Source organism: Episyrphus balteatus, chromosome 1 (genome assembly GCF_945859705.1).
Source record: "Episyrphus balteatus chromosome 1, idEpiBalt1.1, whole genome shotgun sequence".
NCBI classification, from domain to species: Eukaryota; Metazoa; Arthropoda; class Insecta; order Diptera; family Syrphidae; genus Episyrphus; species Episyrphus balteatus.
Window position 1 is genome coordinate 26,816,053 of NC_079134.1, and position 19,642 is coordinate 26,835,694.

Genomic DNA, 19,642 nt, shown 5'->3' on the forward strand with positions numbered 1-19,642 from the left:
TTCGGTGGTTCAAAGAAGAATATTTTAAAAAAACATTAATTCGAAGAATAAGAAAGAAATTACTTCGAGTTAATAAAAAAATAATGGTTAGTTGGCACATAGAATGGTGAAGGTAGAATAAATAATTTAGATGGTGTTAATATCACTGCGATATAAAATACTTATTCAGCCTTATTCTTAATGAAAATTCTCCTTGAATTGAATTCGGGAGAAGGGCGCGGAACATATTAAAAAGCGTATCCAGTTTGTAAAAGACCACATAAACTGGCCAACGAAGTAATGGCGTAACATATTGTTTACTGATGAGAGCAAATTTGTCCTCTTTGGTGTTACTGGATCTCCACAATACGTCCGACGTCCACCCAATACGGAATATGTTCCAAAGTATACGACAAAAACAGTTAAACATGGAGGGTCAAAAATTTTAGTATTTTAACATATTTCTTTGTTAACAGCGGAACTTTTCGTTGACTTCAAGCGTACAAATTAGTCTCTAACAGTCGCCTACGAATGTTCACTTCACTGCAATCCAGGCTAAAGGCCTTCTGGATTTGAAACGGCGATGCAGAAGGCTCAACTTTGCTCATCTGGACAATACGCCTGTCATCTACGACGGTCTTTTTTCTTTTTCTACCGCGCGTTTCGGGTCTTTTGTTGAGTTTATTGCATTGGCTACCATTGTAGGGGACCATCCTAATATAACCTTGAATTTCCAAGTAGGTTTTCCCTTCTTCAAGCAGCTTTCGTATAAGTTTCCGTTATCCGAATTGCATTGTTTTGCTCTTCGAACTTTAAATAGATTAAAACCGAAACAAATCGTTTTTTGTTGAAAAATTGTTCAAATTATATGAGTACTTACTTTTAAAGCAAAAATAAATATTCTAAGTTATAAACCGCTTTTAAATTCTTCAAAAATAACTTTAACTACTATTATTTTGAACAGGCCAAATTAGAAAGAACAACCAAAGTTCAATGAAAAATTATTTAGCACCTTCTTTTTCATTTTAAAACTACGATACATTTATTAGTAATTGACCGTTACAAACTTTGACATCAAAGATATTAAATTTTTAACCGTAGAAGCACCGTAAATATAAAAAATGTTATTTTGTTGCAGGCACTACTATTATTTTGAACACAGCTGTAAATAAAAGGATACGTTTTTGAGTTTGAATTTCACCCTTAATCCGGGAGAGGAAGGAAGTCATATAAAAATCTAAAAAATTGGGGATAGGGAAACTGTTTCTAAACATTTCCAACCGGATGGTGGCTTTCCAACTGCATGTTCTAAATAAGAACCACCCTAATGTACATGCACATTGATAAAGCCTATCTCAAAATGATTTGAGAAAAAAGTACGTATACGCCCAGGTGTACACCTAGTTAGTTATTTAAATCAATTTATTTTGAAGGAATATTTTTACAAAAGAATCACAGTTACGTCCACGGATGTAAATCTAGAAAAGTCCGCAATATACAAGATTATTTTTATAAAGTTATTTATAATAAGTAATTTGTCATTTATTTAAACGATGAGATAAAACTGCACAACCTCTTGAACTTTTCAAACGATTTTGATAAATGTTTTTCTTTGCTGCCTTCAGTGCTCTCATCTTGATAACTAGATCTTTTTCATTATTTTTTGGCAATTGTTCCTCTTGATCATCCGCAAAATTCTTATAATCGCTGTTGTTAGCCAAAAATAATGCTTGAAATATTAAATCGGCAAAAACTACAGCTAGTTTCTTGTAAACTGTAAGATCTCTTGTTTGTCGATCGTTTGGAACTTTCAAAGCCATAATCATATTACAAACTAATGCATTTTGAAGACGCTGACAACTTTCGGTTTCAGAACTTGCTGGTAATATAACTGAAGCTTTTTTCGAAACGATTTTAGCAAACTTATGGACAATTGCATTCATTAGTTGATTTTCGCATTGTTTTTGTAATTTCGTAAGTGTCTCATGATATTTGATTTGTTGTTGTTTCTTGTCGTTCTCCTGCTGAGCTTGTTTCTTTCGGTGATTTCGAATAAATTTTTCTAAATTTTCTATTGTCATTGGTGTATGTTTTTGAACTATTGCGGCAATTCGATCTGATCGCTCTTTGGGTTTTAAATTATCCTTGTGTTCGGAATATGTTCCAACAAAGTATTTCTTTGGTGCTTTCGATAGGGATTCCGTGCGATCCGATCCTTTTGGAGGTTGAGTGGGCCTATAAGCCATTTGTTGAACATATTCATTCAATTTTTCAAGCTGTTTTGCTGCTTCAGTATCCATCTCTTTGTTGGTGTTAGTTTTTTCCACCTCTTCATTATTTTCATCATCTTCCATTATGAATTTATAAAAATGAAATTTTTAAAATATAAAAACAAAAATCAAATGAATAGATTTTCATTTGAAAAGTTAGGTTTATGAAATAAAACACAACGCCATCTATTTTATCAATGAACCTGACACAGTATCCGGAATAGAGAAAAGAGAAAATAACAGGAAAAAGTTTTGCTTAGAATGGTACTATTCTAACTGATGTGCTCAACATTTGTGCCATGACTCATAAAAAGTATGTTTTGTAAATATGTAGATATTGTTTGTTTGATTAATAAATTGATAAACGACCAAATTATTATCCATTAGGTTTTTATATAATATATTTTTAATCAAAACTCTTACACAAATATATATATAATAGTATTAATACAAAAAATGATACATTTTTTCTTTCTTTTTTGTTTTAAGAAGAAGAAAAAATTTTAAACAAAAATCTTTTTTTTTCTTTCTTTGTATTGGACAACGTAGTACATAAAAAGATTTCGATAAGATATTACTCTACTATCCAAACTAACACAGATAAATTATTTAGGAATATAAAAATTCAAGACCAAAATAGAGTGCACATTTAAAAAGTTTTGAATATTTTTTTTCTAAAAATACAAAAACAAAACAATAAAAAACTACAATTACAAGATCATAAATTTAATTAATAAATTTTGTTCTTTAAGGCCTAAGAATATTGTTTTTGTTAATAAACCAAACAATATAGAAAATAAAACAAACCAATAACTTTATTTTTTTTTATAATTTTAATTTGTTTTTTTTTTTTTTTTTAATAAACATTAGGTACCATTAATTTGTAGATTAACAAGTTTATAATTTGAAATAAAATATTTCTTATTTATTTTATAATTTTTTTTCCATTGATAATGACTGTTTAGTTAGTAAATACAATTTTAGTTTTTGTTTGTTTTTCATTAATTTTTTTTATGTAATTGATGTTTGTTTTAAAAATATAAATGTTTACACAAATAATGTCTACAAAAATAGTTTTATTTTAGTATATTAAATTGTATTTTTTTAATTTTTTTCATTAGATATTATTATTGTTGTGTGTGTGGTAACTTGTTTTTAAAAATTTAGTATTATAGCAGGAATGATTGATTATGTTTTTATTTTTTTGTTTGCTTAGTTAATTTGAAATTTAATTAAAAAAAAAAATAAAATAGTTTTAAGTAAAATTAAAAACAAAAAGGGGGATTTTAACAGAAAAAGAATCTATTGTAAGTTTATTGGTTTGAAAATATTAAATTAATTTTTTTTTTATTTTGTAATATTTATGTAATTGAAGTTTATGTATTTTTTAACTGTAAAATAAAAATTTTAAAATATTCTACTTCTTAAACATCTATATAAAATATATTTTTATTTTGTTTTTAGCAAAAATGAATTTTGCAGATAGCAATAGCACCAATGTTGCTAAAAAATTACTTTTTTTGTTTCGCCTCGTAGCCTTCAATGTCATCAATATTCATTAAATTGAAATAGACAATTTTCTTGCCAGAGAATTCAGCGAATTTTCCTGAATCCGACAAAAGTCTGGCTTCACGTTTAAACACTGAAAATAAAAATTTGATGGTTAATATTTACTTTTTTTATAAATCTAAATTAAAAAAAAAAATTATTTCAAATGCTTGTTCAATAAAATGAAATACACAAAATAGCTTTATATGAAGGGACTGATGTTGATGTTTTTCATGTCATGGAAAAAATTATCTCGCCTGAATTCCACAATCGTGGAATTTCAAACAAAGTTTATACAAGTCAATGTGAAAATGAACGAAGTTAATTAAAATTTCAGTAACAAATTTAGATCTCTTTGGTATGATAGTTGCTCCGTAGATGGTAAGAGATGATGTTTAGAATAATAAATTCTCTTGTCTCGAAGGCCTTAGGTAGAATTTCTAGTAAAATGTATAAAGATCAACAACCCGCTCTGTAGGCCATACAGATGAACAGGACAATATCATAGTGATATCTGATAAACTAATGGCAAATGTTTTATACCAAGACAGAAAGGATCTGGATTTGAAAATAGGAAATAAGAAATAATCGCATTGGGCTTAATTCGAAGAATACTTGGGGTGAGGCAGTAATTCATATCTCAACAATTCGTGTAATGTAGCTATTGCGACTGCGGAGTTGTGCATTGTTGTCGTGTGTCTTGCGGTTTGAATTCTACGTTCTTTGGACGTCCAACCCATCTTTTGCCATCTGATCCCACTAATTTGACTTTATTTTCGTCGGGCCACAGAAAATAACGCCATTTTTTTTTTTTCAATTTCTAGGCCACTAAAATTGTTTAAATGATTTTTGGCAAAATGGATTCGGTTTTTGGCGATGCTTTTTAGTAAGGAGTCGAACTTCCCTGGGGTTTCTTTCGCAGAGATGCTGTTCTTCTAGTATTGTTTTGAGCGTTGTCTCACTTATGGGCAAGTTAAGCTGTAATTTATGTGCGAATATGACTTAAAAATGTTCTTTTTGGGAAAACCGTTTTTTTTTCTTTGAAGACGTGTTTTTGTGAAGTTTTTCGCGGTGTGCCATTTAAGCATGTTTTACAATACAAAAGTTTTTAATCTACCAAAAGTTTTGGCAACTTCCTGATTTTCCTTCTCTTGTCCGTTCATACATCAATTCTCTCATAGTTGAAGAACAATGGACTACACCCATTTTGATATTTTTCCAAACTTGTTTTTTGCTTCACTAATATGAAATGATCGCACAACAGTATTCAGCTTAAAATATTATTTAACATTTGAAAAAAAAAATAGTGCTTATCAGCACACGAAATTTTTCAGGTACTACGCGAACTTCCCTTGTACGGAAAAAATCAATTGAAAGTGTTGAATTTTAAGTTGAGTAGGAGGCGAACAAAGAGGTACAAGCTACAAGACACTGATCTTAATAACAGCTAAAATAGAATAATATAAAAATAAATTTAAACTCACCTCCAGAAATGTATCTTTCCAAAAGGTACACTTTCATATCATAGCACTCGTTTGCAATTCTTTGTGAGATCAAAGTCATATCGGTTAATTCGGGTGTAACAACACGCATATTCATGCGTATGCGATCAGTATCGATATTATAATAGCCAGCTCCCATTTTTTGCATTAAATCAAAGAAATTCTTTGGTGGCAAAGTTGTTTCTCTATCCAATGGCATAACAAAGCACCTATTTGCTGAAGTATCAATTATAGCTGATTGATTTTCCTTGAAATCATGCATAAAGCGTCCACGACGACCATCCTTAAAATCGGGTACATCGATTTTAGAATAGCTCTCATCATCGGTTAAATCAAGTTCGATGTCTTCACGGAAAAAGTCATCATTAGGCAAAAACTCACTCAATGAATATGATTCGTTTGAAATGGGGAATAGGTTGCGAAGATCACTCATTTGAATTAATTCTGGATGAGCATACAATCGAGCAATGGACATATTTTGTCTTGGATAATATGGGATGTCACATGTGCCGCGATAATGAAGGCTTCGCTGAGCTGGTGCATACATTCCATAAATGGCTACACCACCAAGAATACCAACAAGCATTACAGCCAATGCAGAAAGGAACAGGAAAATTGTCGTCGATGCTGAGATGTGGCGACGATTAAAAACCATAGATTCGGCATCAGGTTCTCCATTTAATGGTGCCTGAAAAAAAAAATTAATATAATGTTAATACTATAATTATTCAAAAGGTTGATCAATCATCTTTTTCATGAACTGTATTCTAGGAACAAATATATAGAACGAGTCACAAAAACATATAGAACGAGTCCCAAAAAAACATATAGAAAGGAAGAGAATTAACTATAAATTTGGATATGTTCATTTACTTAAATATTTAATATTTCTGGTCAATAATAAGAAGTTAAAAAAATGCAACTAAATAGCAGGAACAGCTCCCAGTTTGCTTTTTTGATTAAAATATTAACCTAAAATGCCCATCAATGCACAACTTTTGTGTATAGGATTCAAAGAGTTAAGCTCCGTTTTGTTAGCCCCTAGTTTAGCTCAATCTATAAAACAATTTTTTTCTCGTCCAACAGCAGCGGCTGTTAAAAAATTACAAATTCTCTCAAAGAGGTAATTTCCAATAAGAAAATCTGTTCGTCTTTTTAAAATTCATCTTATCGATTTTTCATGCATACGTGGAAAATGAAACATGAAACAAGCTTTTAGAAACCATACAACGTCTCTAAATAAATAAGTGTGTGAAAAAACCCTGCATCTGGTCCAACAATAACGCAAATTTAAATTGAATAGATCTAAAGCAAATTATTTGCAACCAAAATTTAAATAAATAAATAAAAATTCTCAAAACAAAGCCACAAAATATACAAACATACGTGACTTGAAGAATATCGTGCTTTTGTTTAAACAACTTTGATGTTGATTGTCAATTTTGTATACAGATACAATTAAATTTGTCTTTGATGTCAAAACAATCAATATTACCTGCGTTTAATCTAGAACAATCTTCTTAACTATGAGGACATACATTTAATTAAAAATCTATCTTCAAAAGTAAGAACACCTGTGACTAAGAAAAACTACCAAGTGTAAGTTAATCATCATGTAAAGGTCGCTTGGTACTTGTGGGAGTAAAACAAATTTCTTTTGATTAAACGAAAACAAAAAAGAATATAAACAAACCCAGTAGAGATATAATACTATAAATAAAAATTAAGTTAATTATCTTTATTGCAGTTCGTAGTTACTCACCCCTTTTTGAAAACATTTTTTTTTTATTCTAGAACATTACAAAAAAGATAAGACTCTTGTATATTGCACATTTAATAGTCATATGTACACTGCAGATCAATTGAATAGGGCTAATTTTTCAAAAAAGTTTTTTTGAAAAACGTTTATTTTGTGCATGAGCATAAATGAATCGTTTATTTTTAAAACATAATAAGTCCATTTGCTCATAAAAAGTATTTGACAACATATTTTTAGTATTTAACAAGTTTGATCTTTTATTTTAATGCAAATATTATCCTTATATATCAAAGGGTCAACTAATGAAGATTTAAATACATAAGAATAAATAAAATAATTCTTTGTATGGGTTTATCAAAAAATATTCAAAATGGACTTATCCTGTTTTGAAAATAAACAATTCAAATGTTTATCAAATTGGGCTCATTTAACAATAAGAGATTTAACTAAGAGTAGACACCAAAAAATAAAATAGGTTTAAATTATTACATTTCTTGGTCGTAAAGACCAATTAAAAACTATGAACTAAAAAGAAAATGCCAATCACTTCGAAAAATTTGAATGCTCATATTCACTTCAACTTCTTTCAAACTCTGTTCATCATATAAACATAAAAGTTTTGTTCGTTGTTCCTCACTCCATAACGCTCCGCGTGATGTCAATCAACTGTCCAAAAAGTCAGAGTTGCTCGGATTTTCATTTTACTTCAAATACGCTTAATGTTTCGTTTTGACATTTATTTAATTTTTTTTACAGAGAAAATAACTCTGGGTGAAAAAAAAGCTACAAAAACCGCTTCAGGGCGAGTTCGAATCTACTCAATGTGCCCTAGAGCGCACAACGAACAAACCTAATGAAATCTCATCCTCCCATTAATGATGGGTTGCTCTCCTATCTCAGACAAAAGATTAGGTCCTTTTTATAATATGGTAAACACTATTGCGCCGAACCAAAACCAAACGTTCTGATTCTACAATTTCGGTATTGGTTTTGGAGGCACCAAGCCACCAAGGCCTCTGAACTAAAATAAAAGGAATTAGAACGCACTCATAAGCATATAGTTTTGCGACATTGAGCGAATACTTTGAGCTATTCAATTACCAAGCATTGTCCTCTGGAGTTTTCCTAGAAGAGTTGAAAATTTTCAAGAAAGAGTGCTTATTCAACCCAGAAATGTATCGAAGAATAAATAAATGCAATCAACATGTTCATTTATTCAAAACAAATTAAATTTGTATATTTAATTTTAAACTACTAAAGGGGAAAATGGATAAAAAAAAAACTGTACAAAAAAGGAATCTCACGTGTCATACCAACGTTATTTGTTCATTTTGACATTAAATTAATCATGAATTCCCTTGCTTAACAAATTCTATTTATCTCGGTTATCTAGTTATTTGACATGGAAATATAAATAATTATTTTGATTATATTTTTATAAGATACAAAATGCTAACACTTAATTTATTAGGGTGGCTAAAAAAACAACTTTAAATCCGAAACAATAATTCTTTCATACAATTTAATTCGTCTGTAAAATAAAAAAAAAAAACATTTTATTTATTAAGGGGGGAAATCCCTCTGGACGACACCTTTTTCAATATTTTTTTATGAAAAACTGAAAGCACTTATTGATATTTGGAAAAAGACAAGATATTACTGACATTATTAAGTATTGAAAAAAATTTTTTTGAAATGAAAAAAATAACAAAATGGTGGCTCTGGAGCCTTTCAAAGTTGACGCCTCTAGTTTACGCCGTGCAATGCACAGGTCCAGGAAATCATCTTAAATCAAAAAGGGAATTTTTTTCCGTTAGATGATATTAGTACGCATAGCATGAACCTAAATTTATTTTTTTTAAATGAAAAATAAAAATTAGAAATCAAAAAAACGAAAAAAACCATGTTTTTTTTTACAAAGAAGTAGTTAAAAAAATATTTACTGTACAAATTTTATTCAACTTTTAGGTTCATGTTGTGGCCAATAAGTTAAGGAGTAATTTGCTTCAAATTTCAAGTCGATAGCTTCATTAGTTTTTGAGTTACATTGCACGGCGCGGAAAAAAACTAGTTTCGAAAAAAATGCGTTTAAAGTTTTCGTTTTCGTACTATGGTAGGTTCGGAGCGCATTGGTTTCGGCACTATCTAGGCACTTTTGAGGCTTCATTTAAGGCTAAGACCACTGAAAATAGTTTCTTCGGTTGATAAATAAATTTATTACGCAAAAAAAAAATAATGCAAAAATAAAAAATTCCAGAGGGATTTCCCCCCTTAATATACGAGTATGAAGAATAATTTATTTTTGTGTTATCTATATTTTTATTATTGTCTGTTTCAATCAATTAATTACACTTCCTCTTTTACTCAATTTCATCATAATATGCACTTTGTTCTTTCACATTATATCGCGGTTGTAAAATGATAAACAGCCTATTAGTATGTTATTCTTAAATTGTCACATATCTACTTAGTTTATTGATAAGAAAAATATATGAGACAAAAATAGCTGGAAAGATCACGTAAATTGCAAAACTGTTGCTTTTGTTCAGTAAATAAAAAAATTTAATTTATTAATAGCAGAGAATGTAAAAAAATTCTTGGAAAATAATGAATGATTCAACGCATATGAAATATTTTTCATGTAGAATCACATAAAAAAGTAGATTTCGCAAATAATTACCGCACCCTACCCTAATCTAGTTCAAACCATTCTTTTTTTGTGCGACGAATTCATATCCTTAAAAATGCAAAACAAAAAAGTTAAAACCAATCTGCATCCCAAAATTTTATATGTATATTAGATTTTGATTTTCAATTGTCATTTTTACGGCGAACCCCACAGGCGGATCACTAGTGTAAAGCAGTAACGTGGGAAGGTTATGATCCCCTCGACATCGAAGTTATGAAACAGCGCCGAGAAAAAGGAAGAAGAAAGAAGATTTTTACTTGCTCTATAGGGCAAGTATTGGTTTCGTGTAGAAAAAAAAATCGAGGTTTTAATCAAAACCAACATTACGATGATGGAGAAGATCAAAAAAGTGGTTTTCGTCATGCCGTCCGTCGGTCTGTGCGTCCATCTGTACATGGAGCTAGGGCCTAAACGGATGGATGGATTTGGTTGAAACTTGGTACAGATGATTTTTACGTAATTCCCTAGGACCGTTTTTTTTATTTTTTTTAATATCTCCAATTTAACGCATATCTCCCATATAACGTTTTCGAGGTATTTCAAATTTCTCAAAAACGGCTCTAACGATTTCGTTTAAATTTGGTGTGCGCAGTACTCTTATTGATTCTAACAAAACTGCATTTTTAGTTTTTCTCAAAAAATGCCGAGAGCGGAAATATGGCGTTGCCGTTTTTAAAAAATTGACATGTTTTTTAAGTTCATATATTTCATCAAAGCATAAGTCAATTTTTTCAAAATTTACAGACATCATAGGTATTGAAGTGTAAAATGTAAAAAAAAATTTAAAAAAAAGTTTTCAAAAAATATTTAAAAAATTGAATTTTTTTAACTTTCGATTTTTTTTTTTTTTGTTTTTATTTTTTTTTTCTCCACAAAATCTTAAATTTCCAATAGATATTTAAGATAAAGATGCTTTGAACTACAAGAGCAAGTACGTGCGACCCAGTCGTGCATTTTATTAAATTTGCATATTTAATAAACTTATATGTATACATAAATTTTATTTATTAAAAAAACAATAATTCGAAGTTAACAGTGTTTTATTTTACTTTCACTAACCAGCCACTTAAAATTGCGATTCGCTGAAATAATACGTTTGAAACGAATCACTTAGTATTATTCGTTAATTGTATAAACAAAATGATTCATTTAACTGATTGCCTCTAGTTTTAATAATATCTGCTGTGAGACGCATTGTCAATTTGTTACGGTTGAGAATGCTGATAATATTAGTTGCAATGTTTTTTCAAATAAAATTAATTGCAATAAATTCAATTATATTTTCAGTTTGGAATGCTGCTTTGCGTTCTATAATTGTTATATAGTTGAATTTTTGAGGGCTTACATCAGCAAAAAGGACCAATTCTACCATATTTCTACATTACCCAGCGATAAACTAAAAACATAGAACAAAATTGAATACTTTTTGATTTGATCCTTTATTCAGCTATTATTTACACTATTTAGCCGTGATTTTTCAATCGTCAGTAGACTTACTCCAGTCAAAGCGTCATTTGACCTTGCGCACAGAGGCACTGTCAGTTTTTATTTCATGGATCGATAGAGGTATATTTAGAAGGCTTAAATCCAATATCTCACAACCTTATCATTCTTTTTAGCGGAGTTATTCAGAAAAATACATTTTTTGGGATATTTTACTTCTAAGCAAATATCTTTGCTCCAGTTTGTCGTAGACCAAAAAATAAACATACATTCTCTTCCTTATAATATTTTTAATCGTTGTATGTAATTTCATTGTATTGAAGTGAGTTACTACAAAATGGCAGCCAGTTAAAGTCAAATTCTAGTTGTTAAAAAACACATTTTCGTTTTTATTTCGAAAAAAGCTAATTATGATCAACATTTTTCTAACCCATTTTGTAGCCCAATTGTTCCCATCAAACAGCTGATTGAGAAATGTCAACTAACTTTGAAGCCGAAATTTTTACACTAAGTCCGAGGGGAAATTTTAACTTTAAATGTTTAGTTGTATTCAGCCAATCAGAATGAGTTGACTACGTAACGTAGTCACTAGATTCGTGTCTCTTAGTTAAAAAAAAAACTTATATAGAGAAAAAAACTTATCGAATGCTGAGCGTCATCACTTAACGACCGCATGGCAACAACAGTAGGATTTTATATGTTCATTGCCTAAAGTGGTTAAAGGTTTAAAATATAGGCAAGTTTATATAAATCTGTTGGCTATTCTATGTTCAAGAAAAAGTTTATTTTTCTGACAACGATTTCAACCTAACCCGGATTAACCTTAGTAATGTTTTAGAGTTATAAAACGAAACATATTGTGGAAACTAGAATAATTTTAAACAAACTGACGGTCAACAGCTAGGATAAAAACATTTGATGTTTTAAAACACATATTCAGTACAAAATTATGTCAAACTAGAACAGTTCCGAACAGAAAAACCTCATTGAACAGCACATTAATTAGATCTTATCTAAATTCAGAAAGCGGTACTACGAATTAATAAGTCTAAAACACGTCTAATGGTTTGAAAATATTTTGGAATTTTAAATATTTTGTTTTGGTTTTTAATGATAATAATTAAAAAAAAAAATTAAAATAGAAAAAAATAATCAAACCATATTCTGAAAAAAATATATGTGTATTAGGGTGGGTCAAAAAAATCGAAATTCTTTTTTTTGATTTGGTACTCCGAAAAATCGATTGCTAGACCCCTCTAGAATATACACACCAAATATGAGCTCTTTATCTTAATGGGAAGGTCCTCCGCTTTTCAATTTTCCATTTTTACATCAAGCTTCTACTAAAAAAAAATAATTTTTTTATTAATTGACATTTTAGCAAATTTCTTTTCATATTCTTGTAGGAAATTGAACGCTCTACAAAAAAAGCCCTATACACTTTTTTCGTTTATCTAACCGTTGAATAGATATTTGAGGTCCAAAAATCGAGAAAATCTTCAAAAATTCGTTTTTTGTTCTTAATTTTGTAACAAATTGAAAAATTATAATAAACAAACGCGCAAGACATATTCTTATTGGAAATTGATTGCTCCACAAAAAAGGTGTTGTTAACTTTTTTCATTAATCTAACCATTCTAAAGATATTCGAGGTCAAAGTTAAAAAAAATTATAAAAACATTTTATATTTTAAAAAAATTTCCAATTCACTGAAACTTCATTATTTTCAAATTAGAAAGATATATTCTTGTAGGGGCTTAAACGTTCTACAAAAAAGTTAGAAGATATTCGTATCCAAATCGCAATGCATACGGGTCATAAGAAAACTATTAAAATCATAGAGCATTGGTTTGGATACGAATATCTTCTAAACGGTTAAAGCAATCAATTTGATTCCAAGGAATTTTTTGTAGAACGTTTAAGCCCCTACAAGAATATATCTAGCTAATTTGAAAATAATGAAGTTTTAGTGAATTGGAATTTTTTTTAAAATATAAAATGTTTTAAATTTGAATAAGTAAAAAATTTTTACTTAAATAAAATGTTTTTATAATTTTTTTTAACTTTGACCTCGAATATCTTTAGAATGGTTAGATTAATGAAAAAAGTTAACAACACCTTTTTTGTGGAGCAATCAATTTCCAATAAGAATATGTCTTGCGCGTTTGATTATTATAATTTTTCAATTTGTTACAAAATTAAGAACAAAAAACGAATTTTTGAAGATTTTCTCGATTTTTGGACCTCAAATATCTATTCAACGGTTAGATAAACGAAAAAAGTGTATAAGGCTTTTTTTGTAGAGCGTTCAATTTCCTACAAGAATATGAAAAGAAATTTGCTAAAATGTCAATTAATAAAAAAATTATTTTTTTTTAGTAGAAGCTTGATGTAAAAATGGAAAATTGAAAAGCGGAGGACCTTCCCATTAAGATAAAGAGCTCATATTTGGTGTGAATATTCTAGAGGGGTCTAGCAATCGATTTTTCGGAGTACCAAATCAAAAAAAATAATTTCGATTTTTTTTTGACCCACCCTAATGTGTATTGAGCTTAGAAAAAATGCAGCAAAAACATAAATGTATTACATAAAAAGAATATTTTTAATTAATCGTAGTCTTGTGATTATGTCTCGCATTATTTTATCATGATTCTTGGGCAAACTCGAGGTAGATTTTATGACCCTTTGTTTCCAAATGGTAATTATACTAACTTGTACATAAATGGCTTCACAATTTTGTGCTGAAAGTTGGAAGATGGATATAAAAAAAAACTGCAACATCTCTTAAAAAAAATGAAATCCATTCCTTCTATTCCGATATACCGATTTTAAGGTACCAAAAAATAGTACCGAGTCCTAACCAATACTCGATAGCAATTTGAAAACTCTATAGCTTAGAAATTGTGTTAAAAAATCACTTGGCACCGATTTGAGTAGGTACTAACGATTGGTATAATAACCAGGTACTAGCTGATTTTGAAGAGCTAGCTAATACCGAGTCCTTAACACGGTTGCCGTTTTGATAGAATCCTACCAACTTTGGTAGGTTTTTTCGGCTTTGGTAGGTTTAAACTCGATTTGGTAGGTTTTTTTAAGTCCCCTTTAAAATACTTACTATTTTATAGTTTTTAGAATAACTATTATACGCTTTATTTTCAAGTCAGTCAATTACATTAATTTAATTTCTTTCTTATAGATTACAAAATCTGTTTCTAAAAGTTGCAACTTCAATGCATTAGCAAGAAAAAATAATATAGCTTCAAAACTTCAATTAAAAGTTCATCCAGATAACGTCAGAATTTGACCAAAATTTTGCATCTAACCGATGAACCTTGTGGTACCAAAACTCCGCTTAAAAAACTTCAGATCTTTAAAATACCAATTTTTAGTTTTGAAATGATAAAATCAACGAAATTTTCTGAAGAATTTTCAAAAACTAGAAATCAACCTTTTTTTCTTCGTTTTGCTTCATTTTTATTCTCTGCAATTCTAGCAAAAATGTACATACTTTAAATGTAGTTACCGTTTTCAAATTTTGAATCATTTTATCAGTTAAAAACAAAAATTCGAGATTTGGTAGGTTTTTGTATAATTTCGTAGGATTTTTGGGTAATTTTGGTAGGAATTTTTTTTCACCAGTGGCAACCGTGGTCCTAAATAGATAGTACCTACTTGGTCCGCTCTAAGAGAGGAATTCTGAGTCGTCACTCAAGTAAAAATTTTTCTCAAGCACAATTCCGTGATGAATTTTCTAAGTTATTGCTCAAGCATTGACTTTAAAATTTCCTCAGTTGGAATTCATAAGCTAAAAGTAAAGAAACCCTTAGGTTTTCTTAACATAACGAGCAGCTAAAGTGGGCCAAACGCTAGAGCAAAAGTTCACTTGAGTAAAATTTTTACTTGAGTGACGACTCTGAATTCCACTCTTAGAACCTGAGTGAAGAAATGAGTTGATACCGATTGTAGTACTAATGTCGTTTTCGATTGGTTTCACTCAAGGATTCACTCATTTTAAAATCCAATAAAACAGTTTGAATACATTCCACTCAATTTTGTTTTTTTGTCCTTGTGTAAAATTTCAAATGTCAAATATTTTTAGTATTTTTTTTTTTATTGCAAACGAAAAACATTGAAAAATTATAATTTTGAAGACTACGCTGAAGAAGATGATGATATCAATTGTTCCATTTATTTATTAATCCGTTTTTGTTTTGTAATTAATTTCAATTTCAAAAAATAATAAAGTCTTGAATGAAAAACCAAAAATTTTGACGGAGTTTTTTTTTTGACATGTGAGTGTTCATGTATTAGTGCTTCTTGAGTGGGTTCTGAATTGAAATCGAGAAGAGAATTTCTCTTCTGAGAAGCGTTCTAGCTGTCATTTCAAAGCCAATAAAACGGTTTCAGAAGGCTTCTGAATGATTCCGGACGCTTCCGGAGAGCCAATCGAAAACGACATAAATTTAGGACTAAGATCGGTATTGGCGATAGGACTCTGTGAAGAAAACGGCCGTAATAGGTTTGAGATCTTTCAATTCTACTGGGTTATCTAGTTAAAAAATAGTTAGCACTATCAGCTTATAGATTTTATTATTTTCGTTAGTCAATTATTTATTATTCCAAGCCAAATATTTCCTCTTATTAAAAAATAAAAAAAAATCTGTAAAACCAATTTGACAATTATAATTTCTTCATTTTCCTTTGAGAAAATTTCTATTTAATTATGAATTTTTATCAACTCTATCTCTTTTTTTTGCAATCCTATTATCTGAAGGTCTGTTTTTCTCTATTTAAAAAAAAATTCTCTTCAATATAAACTAACTTATGTTATCAGTAATTGTTATTATAGCTAATTACTCTTTTAAAATATCACAGTTAAAACAATTATATAAAAAAAAAGAGTTATAAATGCAGCATGTTAATGTCATTTAAAAAAAAAAAAAAAAAACTAATTCCACAAACTATACATGCACATTATTTGTAAAATACATTTCTATTTGTAACTGATAAATGACTATTCAAGCAAAATAGAAAACAAAAAATAAAAAAATTTTGTAATCTTCTTGCATCTAATTGCAGTTGACGCCATAGTCAACTTTGTTCGCTGTCGCCACAGAAATCATTATTTTTTTATATTTTTTTTTACATTGTGGTTTTGCATGGTTGCGCATTATTGCTGCTGGTGACGATAAAGTTTTGATTTGGTTTCAAATCCTTGAATTGAGTGAGCATTGACTTGTGTAGTCTGACCAAATGCAATGTAATTTAATTAGCCAGGAGTTTAATGGGTTTTTGTTCAAGGCAGTTGAGGGGGTGATTGGACAAAAATAAAGAGAGCAGAATAAGAAGTATTCTTTTAACTAAAAATCGATTCTAAATAAAAAAACAAATAATTCTGCAAGTTATATTTTAATTTGTTTATTTGTAACAAATAAAACAAGAAAAAAAAATACCAAAGCAAAGTCAGTGTAAATGTAGATATGACATAGATAAAATAATGGAAACTCTGCTTTTTTTTTGTTGGTTTAGTTTTGCAACAATTAAGTTTTCTATCTCTACTTTGTAATAAAAAAGAAAGAAGAAACGCGATTAAAAAATATGTAGGAAAGGTATAAAACCTTTTAAAGTGAAGAGGGGAAGAATATGATTGGACACTTTTCATTATGTCCAATCAAAAAAATTGTATAGAATTGTGTATATTTATGTATTTTTGTAATACACAGGACAGGGCGAAATAAATCTATTTCAAGGTGAACTGAGAGAAAAAAAATCAATATTTCAACTTTTGCAGTATCGAAAAAAATGACAAACACTCAAAATGCCTCATAAAAATGTGTTTACTTACAAAAGTAAAAAAAAAAAAACTATATTTAAATTATTTAAATAAATGCAATTACAAAAGAATATTTTTTTATATAAAATCATGATTTGGACTTACCAAAGGCGCACTTGGTAAGGGTTGGCCATCGCTGGCAACAACCAATCCACCCAATGGCAGGGGAACTTTTTCAGATTTCTTTTCATTTGACGGTTTTGTTAGGATCGTCATTTTTTTATGTTTTTTTTTTTTTTGTTCTTTATTCAAAGAATTTGTATTCTTTAAACACCAAATTAATTTAAATTAGATAATTTGTATTAATTGCTTTTTAATTGTGAAATTAGATAAAAAATGAAAAATTTTTTCTGACGAGCTGTTGCGTGAGAGAAAACAAATTCGATATTGAAGAGATGAATTTTTTTTTATGGAATTGCAACACCAAGGATGAATAGTTTTTTGTTTCGTGTGATAAAATTGTAAATGAATTCGATTATCGATTCTCGATATGGAAATGAAATGAATAGGATGAAACTGCAATAATGTTAAGGTGGAAACAGAATGGAGCGTTACTACAAAACTCTATAAGACGGTGGCTACACAGTGTTGTGCCCAATAACGTTTCAATTTACATTTTGTAGGAACAAACGTCAAAAAGAGGATAAAGGCATAACTACATACACCACTTTTTGAAAAAGTACAAAAGTGAAAAGATTTTTATTCTAGCTATCGCAATTGTTTTTTGATAAAGAGTGTACAAATCGTTTTTTAGACCAAAAAATAAGCTTTCTGCATCATTTATTTTAATTGTTCATCGCGAAAAACTATGCGGAAATGCGTTTGAAAATTTTCACTTTCGTACTTTTTCACTTTTTGAGCCAATGTAGTTAAGGCTTAATCCTCACCCCTCTTGCCAACAAACTGACTAGTTAGCCGATTGAAAAATCACCATGTCACCTGGCATTAAAACACAAGATAGTGGATCCCTCCCAACTAACGCTTTTATAACGAAGATGGGAAGCTTCTCGCCATGATTAATTTCACACCTAAAAGACTCATATAACCCTCATTAGGATAAAAAAGCGACCTTTTTTCACTCCTATTAAACCTATGAGAACTACAATGTAAAGGCTTGGCCACACTGGAGGGTATGCGGTAGCGGTGAGGGTACTTGTATGAAAAAAATTCAAAACTGACACATCAACGTTCGGGTGTGGAATTTTTTTAGTAAAAATATCGTTACCGCATACCCTCCGGTGTGGCCAAGCCTTAAGACTCCTGTTAAGTTTCTCATCAATAGCCGAAAGTGGTATTCGATCCTTAAGTGTGCGAAGAAGTACACTGTAAAGCTTTAACTACATTGGCTCAAAAAGTGAAAAAGTACAAAAGTGAACATTTTCAAACGCATTTTTGTATAGTTTTTCGGCCTGCAAAATTAAAACAAATGCTGCAGAAAGCTTATTTTTTGGTCTAATTAACAATTTGTATACTCTTTTTCACAAAACAATTGCGCTAGACAGAAAAAAAATATTTTCACTTTTGTACTTTCTCAAAAAGTGGTGTATGTAGTTAAGCCTTAAGACTTCTGTAAATTTTCTCATCATCAAACAAAATTGGTGGAGGAGAAATAAAAAGTGAGGGAGGAGGTATAAAATTAGGGGAAACAAAAGGAGGAGAAATAAAAAGAAATTAAATTGTGTTGTATTTATATTGACTTTTATTTTAATGTTAACTTAATTTTATAAACCAAGTTTATCCGAGGAGCTAGGTTGATACTAATAGTAGGTGTGTTTTTTGTTTATCCATATAGATTTTGTGCAAAAAAACGACATCGGGATTTTTGAAATCCGTCCAAATGTTTGGCACCACTGTACTTACACTTTGGGAGCTGTCTGTCAAAAATGTGCCGTGCTCATGTTTTTTTTTTAACTCCGTAGTAGTATGGCCATTACATCCATGATGGATTCAAACATTTTTTTTTTCACATTCGTATGGCCAATGCATCCATGTTGGATTAAAAAAAAAAGCGTTTGAAGGTAGCCATATTAAATTTTTTTCGATTTTTTTTAAATCAAACGTGGAAACTTTTTTATTTTTATTTATTTATTTGGTAATTTTATATACCTATATTTGTTCAACAATCTTATCAGAATCCATTTATTCGAAATATTTTCATTTCAATGCATCCATATCAAACAAATTTATGAACATTTTTTTCTATAAAGCTTTTTTCAAACCTCATTTTCTCCGCTTTTTTTTTTTGTTAATATTTTCAGATATTTCTGTATGAACACAACAATTAAACTACCTTGGCACTACTGTTTTTATCGAGAGAAAGTAAAATCTGGATAATTAACTGGATTTTTCAAAAATCTATACAGATAAAGTTTTTGTTGTTTTTAACACGTACCTAAATTGTTTTGATTTCAAATATCTCGATGTCGTTTTTTTGCACAAAATCTATATAGATAACCAAAAAAACCCACCTATTATTATATTCTCTACGGTATGGTATCACGAATTGTGGTTCCTGATTAAACCAGAACCAAAATTGGCGGATGAAGTCGGAAGCTACTGTCAATTGTTGTTGTTTTCTTTGTATTTTCGATAAGTTTTCATCCGTCGAGTGCGGTTGCG

The 19,642-nt window shown here is 29.6% G+C and overlaps 2 protein-coding genes across 2 annotated transcripts; both read right to left on the reverse strand.

Annotated features, from left to right (window-relative positions):
- Positions 1-1,383: 1,383 nt before the first annotated feature.
- On the reverse strand, positions 1,384-2,447 carry LOC129907589 (uncharacterized). Its single transcript, XM_055983867.1, has one exon. The coding sequence runs from the start codon at positions 2,331-2,333 to the stop codon at positions 1,518-1,520; it is 816 nt and encodes a 271-aa protein (XP_055839842.1). The 5' UTR covers positions 2,334-2,447; the 3' UTR covers positions 1,384-1,517.
- A 1,312-nt stretch (positions 2,448-3,759) lies between these two features.
- Positions 3,760-17,415, reverse strand: LOC129907588 (integral membrane protein 2B). Its single transcript, XM_055983866.1, has 3 exons — positions 17,129-17,415; positions 5,282-5,987; positions 3,760-3,891 (listed from the first exon to the last, which is right to left on the reverse strand). Exons 1-3 carry the CDS (start codon positions 17,237-17,239, stop codon positions 3,761-3,763), a joined length of 948 nt encoding a protein of 315 aa, XP_055839841.1. The 5' UTR covers positions 17,240-17,415; the 3' UTR covers position 3,760.
- Between the last annotated feature and the right edge of the window lie 2,227 nt (positions 17,416-19,642).

Bases quoted from the DNA above. Each gene is read 5' to 3' on its own strand.
- LOC129907589 (XM_055983867.1), bottom strand. From the start codon at position 2,333: ATGGAAGATGATGAAAATAATGAAGAGGTGGAAAAAACTAACACCAAC.
- LOC129907588 (XM_055983866.1), bottom strand. From the start codon at position 17,239: ATGACGATCCTAACAAAACCGTCAAATGAAAAGAAATCTGAAAAAGTT. The intron at 5,988-17,128 runs GTAAGTCCAAAT...TTTTTTTTTCAG, and splicing joins CCTTACCAAGTGCGCCTTTG to GCACCATTAAATGGAGAACC. The intron at 3,892-5,281 runs GTGAGTTTAAAT...TTTTATTTTCAG, and splicing joins GGAAAGATACATTTCTGGAG to TGTTTAAACGTGAAGCCAGA.